Source organism: Cenococcum geophilum (assembly GCF_001692895.1).
Source record: "Cenococcum geophilum 1.58 unplaced genomic scaffold K441scaffold_82, whole genome shotgun sequence".
In the NCBI taxonomy this organism is placed as follows: Eukaryota; Fungi; Ascomycota; class Dothideomycetes; order Gloniales; family Gloniaceae; genus Cenococcum; species Cenococcum geophilum.
The window spans coordinates 1-9,931 of record NW_027137640.1 but is presented as its reverse complement, the minus strand read 5'-3'; the positions used below and the strand labels follow the sequence as shown (position 1 = coordinate 9,931).

The following is a 9,931-nucleotide window of genomic DNA, read 5'->3' as shown; positions in this document are numbered from 1 at the left end:
GTGGGGCTTGCTAATAAAATTGCGCTAGCTGGGGTGCCTGCAGCATGCTAACCCAAGCAAAAGCGCCAAAAGCGCCCAATACGAAAAGTGACTTTTGCCACACGAAGGGATACGGCCGTGCCACAAACGCGTGCCAAATTAGGAAGGAACGCGCTCTTTCTGCCGTATCAGATTCAATCTGACGGTTTTGCAACCGAACAGTCCCTTTCTGTGCGCTTCAGATGCAATCTTTCAAAGGAGAAATTTAGTACAAGAACGGAAATAAATGTCTGCCTTCACTTGCAGTGTTTCTCCCTGGAATACCTTAGAGTGTATGTGAGCGTCGTAATTGTGTTTGTCTCGCTGTTGATATTTGAATAAATCGAATAACTCGATTGGTACGATTATGACGCTCCTGGCTGGGTCTCGAAAGGTTTTGGCGGGGAAGAAAGTACCTACAACAACCGAAGCCGAGCTTGACCGCGATTCATCATCTTGAACCGAACTTCCGCACTCAATTTGTCCCGCCTTACCTTTGTCCGCTTTACTGAATTAATTTCAATTACCTTCCGAGTATATTCACTTTCGCCTTCTCCAGCTTACAGAAGTCCAAAATCACATTTCATTATGTCGGGTCTGAGGATACTAGTCCCCGTCAAGCGAGTCATCGACTATGCTGTATGGTTTTTGATTCCCTTCGTTATACTCTGTTCTGCTCCTCAATGCCGTGAAAGCGGATGAGTTGTTCTGTTTTGGATTATGATTCAGCCTCTCAACATCCGGCACCATGCTTTAGGCTAACAATCTGCGCTTCATTACAGGTGAAACCTCGAATCAACCGCACTAACACCGCCGTTGAGACCGCAGGAGTAAAACACAGCATGAATCCCTTTGACGAGCTTTCCATCGAAGAAGCCGTCCGACTACGCGAGCGCAAAGTCCCCGTGGAAGAAATCGTGGCCTTCAGCGCCGGCCCGCCGAAAGCGCAAGACGTCTTGCGTACGGCTATGGCCATGGGCGCAGACCGGGCCATTCACGTCACTGTGGAGGAGAGTAGGGGGGATCTCGAGCCGCTGGGCGTAGCGAAGTTGCTGAAGCAGGTCGTACAGCAGGAGAAATGCAATTTGGTCATACTGGGCAAGCAGTCGATTGACGATGATGCAAACCAGACAGGACAGATGCTCGCAGGGCTCCTGAATTGGCCGCAGGCCACACAGGCCTCGAAAGTCACAGTTGAAAACGAGGATGTTACGGTCATCAGGGAAGTAGATGGCGGTGTGGAGACACTGAAGGCGAAGCTGCCGATGATCATTACGACGGATTTGAGGTTAAATGAACCGCGCTACGCAAGTTTGCCAAACATTATGAAAGCAAAGAAGAAGCCGTTAGTGAAGAAGACTTTGGCAGATTTTGAGGCAGACCTAACGCCAAGGTTAAAGACAGTGAAAGTGCAAGAGCCTCCACCTAGGAAGGGCGGGGTGATAGTGGAGGATGTGGATGGCATGATTGGAAAGCTGAAGGAGCTGGGAGCTCTATGAAGGGTATAATGGGGTTATGGCTGTATATATATATTGTTTCAGATGGCATAAAGATGTATCAGCCACTACGTTAGTGGTTCCAGAAAGAGTTCAAACATCTTGAGTTATTCCTGTATATAATTTTACCAAAAACTCTAGACGTTTATATATTTCGTCTATGGGAAGTCGTGCGTAGAGGTGTAAAAGTCGCATAAAACAAAAGTGGTGAGATTATGGATCACAAGGAAAAGCGCGACTCGCGATTTTCTAGAACTCTATCTGCCACACCTTACTGACAGCTATCCCGTCCTACATCAACGCCAATGGCCTCAAATTACACCTGTAGAGCCTGTTTAGGCGCGGTCGCCAAAAGATCAAGGATTGCCCGTCCGGTATAATATACACTACGCTCCTTGAAGAATTGCAGCTAAATTTTACCAGACCGAAAAACTCTCACATAAATCTTCCATTTACGTCTCCACATATTCTTTGCGCAACTTTACATCGGCTTCACAGCACCCTAGTCGCCTTGGTCTTCGAACCGGCTCCGTCTCCGCTCCTGGCGCTACCGCGCACTCCGACCCAGTGGTCAAGAATACCTCCCATTGTTCTCGAGGATCTGAGTCTCTATCATCAGGAAGAAGCCCACTGCCCGCATCAACAACTGCTCGACTCGCACAAGAGCTAAGAAAGAGAGCCTCAGGTACGACTGAAACATACGTCGCGTATGGCGCAACAGAGCACCTATTTAAAGAATGTTCGCGGCATGCCAACTACACTATTCCGCAAGCACTAGAGAAAGGAGGAATAGCGCCCAAAAATGAAGCAGGAGAAGACGTAGGCGAAGGGAGCGGATGGTGGTATGAAGGTAAATTCTAAGTATCTTTCATTTCTTCATATCTAGCAATCTTTAGATGATTTTCTAACATGCTGTCGTGGCACAGGCATTGCTCTCACCCCAACCTTCAACACCTGGGCACAAATCACCTTCATATATATGTACATGTTTACCGTGCGCTTCCGCCTCTTCCCCGCCGCGCATGCCCCATCCTGGCATCAGCACCTGCTCGACCATTTCTTCCACGATGCCGAAGACCGCATGGCGATGTACCACGGTATGGTGGCGCGCGGTGTGCGGAACAAATACCTCAAAGACCTTTATATACAGTGGCGAGGTGTGCTTGCAGCCTACGATGAAGGGCTAGTAAAAGGGGATGCGGTACTAGCAACTGCTGTGTGGCGGAATGTATTTAAGGGTGCTGAGGGCGCAGATGTAAGGGTGCTGGCGGAGATAGTTGGCTTTATGAGGAAGGAGCTGAAAAGGTTGGAAGAGGCTAGTGATGGGGAAGTTGCTTCAGGTGACTGGAAGTTCCGAGGAGACCCTGGAAAAGAGAGGGCGGTTGTCATGCTCGAGAGTCAATGGATGAAAGAGTAGTTGTAGAGGTACTCTAAGAGAATGGAGGCAAGAGAAGGATGGTGGGGATGAATGCATTTGGGCACGTCAATGGGAATAACGTTACTATTATGTTGTGCAATTACTGTATAATAAGGGTTTGGCATTACAGACATCTCTCCTAGAGCTTGGTTAGGTGTATTGTATGGTTGTGGGGGTCCTCATGGATGCTTTTAGAAGCCTGAACCCAAATTAGGACAATACTACTGTAAAGTTCAAGGGAGAAGAAACTAGTTATCATCAATCACCTTTCCAATTTACTGGGATGATTGCCGTCCTTAAACTCATCATCGTAAAATACTTTTCATCCTCTATTAATGGACACCTAAATCACGGACACCTAAAGGTTGTCTGATAGACTATTAAAGCAGCTTCTATCAACTTCACCAACCCTCAAAAGGCTATGTGCAGAATATTTCGTAGATGTTGTCACTATGTCAAAATGAATTCAAAATATCAATACTGGGTAGTATGCAATCATACCTGTACGAAGCAACCTCTAAGAGCGCTTTGTGCACCTCTTAAAAGTACCCCCAACCCTATGATTAAGAGTGTATGTAAGGACGCGGGTAAATTTTCGGTATTTATTCAACTATTTACCGTCTTATTCACTATCTAGAACACACTTCTTCCTATCTTCCTATATACTTTGCTACGTTGTCATGTATTGAAACAGGCTGCTTCTAGAAATATTTCGTTTTGAAATGGACAAAGGCAGCCATATACTTTGACTGGCAGCCACGCGGGTAACGAAAAAACTGCACTGTAAAGTATCCATCTTCCTTACAGCTTAATAATATAACAACCATAAAAGATATAAAATAATAAAATAAACGTAACATGCGGATCGTTGGTACCCCTCAACGAAAATTTTGACCCGAGTTTATAATTAATAAGCCGATTAATTAACCCAAAGCTTTAATTTAGAGCCTTATTATATAGAGCTTAATTAGCATACACTAGTAGGTATAGGGTTTGTTTCGTAAATCCTATACCTCCGTCGTGCTTTGCAGTAGGGGGTAAGCTTTAGGTAGAGCCTTATGTAGAGCTTTAATAGAGCCTTATATAGAGCTTTGGTAGAGCCTCGTGCAGAGCTTTAGTAGAGCCTCGTGTGTAGAGCTTTGGTAGAGCCTCGTGCGGAGCTTTGTGGAGAGCCTTGCGCAGAGCCACGTGCAGATGTGCAGACGTGCCAGACATGTAGACGTTTGTTTCTGGCGATTAATTGCAGAGACATTTGTAGAGACGATTGTGTAGGCAATTGTATAGGCGTTTAATTCATCATTCGTATGGGGCGTTTATGTGGGCAATTAAATTGATTAATTAATTATATAAGACGTTTGTAGAGCCGTGCGTAAAAGCCGTATATTAGAAGCCATTTATAGAGCCGTTCGTAGAGACTTCGTACGGGCGCGTTTAGTTAATTAATTAATTAATTGTATAGGCCTTTTATAGGCAATTAATTCGATTAATTGACATAATTATATGGGCGTTTATATAGGCGATTGTATAAGACGTTCGCGGAGCCGTTTATAGAAGCCGTTTACGCAGACGATTATAGAGCCTTTATAGTATATTAGTGCTGCCATGTTTAGTAGAGCTTTTAGAGCTCCGGTATTAAGCTTTAAGTAAGAGTTTTTAGTAAAGCTTTGAGCTTCAAGGGGGAGACCCCTTTGGACCCCCCCCCCTGCGCAACTACCGTGCTCTATTTACCGCCGCGTAGGCAGCAGTTTCTTGTAGAGGGCTTTTGGTAAGAGCGTTTGGTAGAAGCCGTTTGGTAGAGCGTTTGTAGAGCTTTCGCAGAGCTTTTATAGGAGCTTTTATAGAGCTCGGTGTAGAGCTTCGGTAGAGCTTTGTGTAGAGCTTTGGTAGAGCTTCATGTAGAGCTTCGGTAGAGCTTCGTGCAGAACTTTGGTAGAGCAGCTTCGTGTAGAGCTTCGTGTAGAGCTTTGGTAGAGCTTCGTGGTAGGAGCTTCGTGTAGAGCTTCGGTTAGAGCTTCGTGTAGAGCCTTGTGCAGAGCCCACATTGCAGGCGTTCCGCGACGGGCGATTGTCGGAACGTTGAGGTCACTGTTCCAGGTACCACCTTATGAACTCACACCCTGTTTCTATTACCTATTACCGACTGAGTGGCAATATCGACCTTATGGCGGATTAAGTAATAGTTCCAGAATCGTCCGTCCAAGCGTCGTCGTCATTCCTTTGCCCCCTACCTCATGTATATAGAGAGGCTTCTAGAGCCAGCTTTATTCGACAGAGTTCTTATGAGTGACTTGTCCGTCCGACAGCGGATTAACTGCAGAGACATTTGTAGAGAACGATTGTATAGGCAATTTGCATGGAATGTTTTAATTGGTCGTTCGTATGGGTGTTTGATTGATCAATTGTATGGGCGTTCGTACGGGCGATTATGCAGAACGCTCGTAGAGCCTTTTGTAGAGCCGTTCGTGTAGACGATTATAGAGCCTTCCTAGTATATATCAGTGTTGCGTGTTAGTAGAGCCATTAGAGCTCCGTATTAAGCTTCGAGTAGAGCTTCGAGTAGAGCTTTAAGCTCAAGGGGGAGACCCCCTTGGACCCCCCCCTGCGCACTACGTGCTCTATTTACTGCGCGGGCAGAGCTCTTGCAGAGGCTTTGGTAAGAGGCTTTAGTAGAGCTTTTAGTAGAGCTTTTGCAGAGCTTCGTACGAAGGCTCGTGCAGAGCTTTGTAGAGCTTCGAGCAGAGCTTATATATAGGGCGTTCGTGGTGGCGGTTCGTACACGACGTTCGGTACGGACGATTGTATATGGGCGATTGTAGACATTTGGTAGAGACCGTTTTGTAGACGCCTCGTAAAGAAGACGTTTATACGGGCGGTCTGATTGATTGTATTAGGCGTTTGGGTCTCAATTCGATCGTATGAACGCTCGTATGGGCGATCGTGTAGAACGTTTGTAGAGCCCCGTTCGGTAGAGCCCGTTCCCGTAGAGACAATTGGTACGGCCGATTGACCGTATGGGCGGGTTTATACGGCCCGGATTGCAAGAACCTTCCCCTAGTATATTGCACGTGGCTGCGTGTTAGTAGAAGCTTTAGAGCTCCGTATAGGGCTTTCCGAAGTAAAGCTTCGGAGCAGAGCTTCGAGCAGAGCTTTCAAAGGGGAGACCCCCTTAGACCGCCTGCGCCACAGCGTGCTCCATTTACTGCATGGCCCGTACACTCGGTCGGGCAGAGGTGCTGCAAAGCCTTTGGCAGAGCCTTTGGTAGAGCTTTTCGTAGAGCTTTTGTAGAGCTTTCGCAGAGCTTCGTACGAGAGCTTTGTGCAGAGCGTTTGTAGAGCCCAATGTTTTGAAGTTCGTCACGTGAATTCTGCCACGACTTACCGTCCGCAAGTTTTTTTTAACCAATCAGAAGCTGGCTTGGCAAAGTTTGAAAATTGGGACACCCTGAAAGTATAGACCACTCGTACCTCGGGTCAATAATATTTTGAGATACCTTAACACTTTTGTCTATTTAAAATCGAAAAACCTACGTTATTGTGGCTTAATAATAAACCCATAGATTTGAGCGACCCTTTGACGTTTCCCCGTGGTTTGCAGGGTCACTTTTTCTGTTCACCGTGTGGCAGTGCATTAGTCTGTTACGAAACGAATGAGAATCCTTGGCATGCAGATCCCCAAATTTTGCACCCAAACTTACGTGCAAAACCGTGAGATGGCCCATTTCCACGTTAAACGCGCCTTATTATCGATATAACGTCCCTGTCGTCAGTTAGTAAGTTAAAGCCGACGTTACCCTACTATTTACCCTATCTTAACGCGTTCTATGGTCTCCATGCTCTATAATATATATCTAAAATTAATATATTTTGGATTAAGTTTATATACATATTAGGTAGATTTTGGTGTATATAGAGCTAAATTTAAATATAAATAGGCAGTCTTATCTATAGACTTTATATATAAAATACAGTGGTTTTTAATACATAGTGCACGTAGATTTTACACATATTAGATATAAATCTTATGCATATAATTAAGGCCGCAGAGAGGCTTAATATTTAGCTTAATTTAACCGATCTATATATATTAAATATTCTTTAAGTAATTTCTAAATCGGCCGCGTAGCCCACCTATATGCGACTCTATTACTAGAGCTTTATTAAGCTTCCTATACGCGCCGTAGCTAGGCGATTATATCTACGTAATAAGAGCGCGGAGCCGGTTACTAGGTTGTAAGAGGTAGAATAGTAAGGCCCTACGGGGGGCAAAATATATAGGGTATGTAGACTGTCTATATCCGCGTAATAAGTAGGGTTAATATAAGACACTATAATACCAGGAAACGCGTTAAGATAGGGCAAATAGTGGGGTAATATCGGCTTTAACTTACTAGCTAACGATAGGGACGTTATATTAATAATAAGGCGCGTTTAACGTGGAAATGGGCTAGTTATCTCACGATTTTATACGTAAGTTTGGGTGCAAAATTTAGGAATCTGCATGCCAAGGATTCCCATTCGTTTCGTAACGAACAAATAACTTCCGACGTGTGTCATCGTTCATATTAAAGAGCAACCCCCCAATCCGCCCTACCCAGTAGACTATCCCTCATATACCATGTCTTCTGTTCCGACTATTCCTGGCCAGCAGGTACCACAGCCTCATGCCCAAGCTCTCAGGGAGCAAGTCAGAGTGCTACTAGGCAGAGATAGCGAACGCTTTCCAGGCGCGCAACCCATTAGTTTTGCGCGCAACCACCTCAGTGAACTACAACGGTCCGAGTACTTTATGTGTGAGAAGACCGACGGTATTCGATGCCTCCTGTTCCTCTCCTACATTGACACCCCTGAAGGCTTTCAAGAAATTCAATACCTCATCGATCGCAAGAACAACTATTATCCTGTGCCGAAAGGACTCCATTTCCCTTACCACCAACACCAGAAGGATGATGACAAGTTCTCTTTTGGTACACTCCTCGATGGTGAACTCGTCAACGACCACGTGCCAGGGCAGCCAAAGCCACGGCTCATGTTTTACGTATTTGACTGTCTAGCAGTCGACAATATCAACATGATGCAAAGGACCCTTGATAAGCGGTTAGGATACATGGACATGCATTTATTCGGGCCATACAATAATTACCTAAAAACCCACGCAAGTGCGCAGGCGGCGGAGCCCTTCCGAGTAAAGCGAAAACAGATGCACTCCTCCTACCACATCAGCGACATGTTCCGGAACATTCTTTCCTCCCTCCCACACGGCAATGATGGCCTAGTTTTCACTTGCAAGAACACCCCCTACCAACCCGGCACTGACCCGCATATTCTCAAATGGAAACCTCCGCATGAGAATACAATAGACTTCAAGCTGCGACTGGGCGAGTTCCCTATGTTCGACCCCGAGGACGGTGAGGATGGGTCAATACCAGATTACGACGCGATGCCAGACCGCTTCCAGCTACTTGTCCTCCATAACAGCAACCAATACCAGCCGTTTCAGCACGATCTGCATGTTGAGGAGACCGAATGGGAAGTCCTGAAGGGACTGGGTCAACCGCTGGATGGACGCATAATCGAGTGCTATAGGGACGAGCACGGGCAGTGGCGTTACAAGCAAGACGATGACGGTACGCCGCGGTTCAGGGACGACAAAAAAGACGCGAATCATGTCAGCACTGTAAACAGTGTCCTAGAGAGCATTGAGGACCCAGTCACGGAGCAGGATCTGATAGCAACGGAAAATAAAATTCGGGACGCCGTCAAGGTTATGCGAGAGCGAGAAGCGGAAATACAGCAGCGCAAGGTTAGGGAAATGGAGCACCGTGATGATATGGAACGGGAAGGAAAGAAGCGCAAGTTGTCAGAGTAATGAGAAATTTCTTGGAAGTAGCAAGATTCATCGGAGTATTGGGGAGCAAATCAGATGTGCTACTGGCTCAGGATATTGAAGTTTCTGGACGTTTTTGATGGTGTTAGACGAGAGCAATGATACCCGGCAAACTTGTAGAACAGGCTACGCATTTTGTTACTAGAAGACTAAGGATAAGCCATTGAAGGCAGCATTTGCAATGAACAAAGCGTTCTAACAGGCATAAACGAATTATGACAGTCGTCAACTAATATATAGGAATATTCTAAATTACTTCAACCCTTTATTCTTAGCTACTTTCACACCAAATTAAGCGCCTTCAAGCCTTCCAATTGTTGTACGCGTCCCATGCCAACCTACTCGTCACCCAGCTTCAATCGCTCAAACCTATTCCCGCGTCCCGTAGCATATTCAAATCTCTCAACTTCCCCCTCATCTACCCCTTCCACAACTCTTCCTAGTACATCCTCAATACTCTAAGTAATCCTCCCCGCGCCAACCCTTGCGCCACCCAGATTCCCAAACCCAAGGCCTAGTCTGAGCAACGTTATCTCAGTAAGCGACTCAGACGGCAAACGAGACAGTAAATCTCACTAGTACTTAACTAGTATAGCTTTATATAAAACCCCTGCTAGCTTTATTTAACCCCTGCTAGTGTGAATTAACCCCTGTAGTTATAAGCGCTGTCTCGTTTGCCGTCTGAGGGCCTTTGGTGCAAAAACATAGGAGGGTCGACTTANTGATTGAACGCGACGCTACTATAAAGTAATATATCTCTACNAGTTNACTAGTTAACCACTTTAAAAGGTAATCGATTATATTTTAAGGGCCANTTTATTTATCTATGTACTTATTTATGCATTTTAGCTAACACAAAGTTCTAAAATTACAGGTCGAAAATTTTTGACAGGTCTTGTTGGGTCGACTATGCGAATCCCCCCCCGATGCCTCGAAGCCCCCAACCCCCCGACCCCCCCAGCCTTCAACCTCCCAAGAGCTTTGATAGAGCTTCAAGCAGAGCTTCGATAGAGCTTCGAGCAGAGCTTCGAGCAGAGCTTCGAGCAGAGCTTCGTGCAGAGCCTCCGTACGCAGAGCTTTCGTACGCGGAGCTTTGTGCGGAGCTTCGTGGAGAGC

At 45.9% G+C, this 9,931-nt stretch overlaps 3 protein-coding genes across 3 annotated transcripts; all 3 read left to right on the top strand.

Annotated features, from left to right (window-relative positions):
- The first annotated feature begins 453 nt into the window (after window positions 1-453).
- On the top strand, window positions 454-1,655 carry K441DRAFT_670375 (electron transfer flavo protein, beta subunit). The gene is made up of 2 exons (XM_067650276.1): window positions 454-657; window positions 801-1,655. The coding sequence occupies exons 1-2, from the start codon at window positions 607-609 to the stop codon at window positions 1,515-1,517; spliced, it is 768 nt and encodes a 255-aa protein (XP_067497150.1). The 5' UTR covers window positions 454-606; the 3' UTR covers window positions 1,518-1,655.
- A 122-nt stretch (window positions 1,656-1,777) lies between these two features.
- K441DRAFT_670373 (uncharacterized protein) lies at window positions 1,778-2,979 on the top strand. Its single transcript, XM_067650275.1, has 3 exons — window positions 1,778-1,888; window positions 1,938-2,364; window positions 2,441-2,979. The coding sequence occupies exons 1-3, from the start codon at window positions 1,820-1,822 to the stop codon at window positions 2,929-2,931; spliced, it is 987 nt and encodes a 328-aa protein (XP_067497149.1). The 5' UTR covers window positions 1,778-1,819; the 3' UTR covers window positions 2,932-2,979.
- A 4,516-nt stretch (window positions 2,980-7,495) lies between these two features.
- On the top strand, window positions 7,496-9,020 carry K441DRAFT_670371 (mRNA-capping enzyme subunit alpha). Its single transcript, XM_067650274.1, has one exon. The coding sequence runs from the start codon at window positions 7,547-7,549 to the stop codon at window positions 8,795-8,797; it is 1,251 nt and encodes a 416-aa protein (XP_067497148.1). The 5' UTR covers window positions 7,496-7,546; the 3' UTR covers window positions 8,798-9,020.
- The last annotated feature ends 911 nt before the right edge of the window (window positions 9,021-9,931 follow it).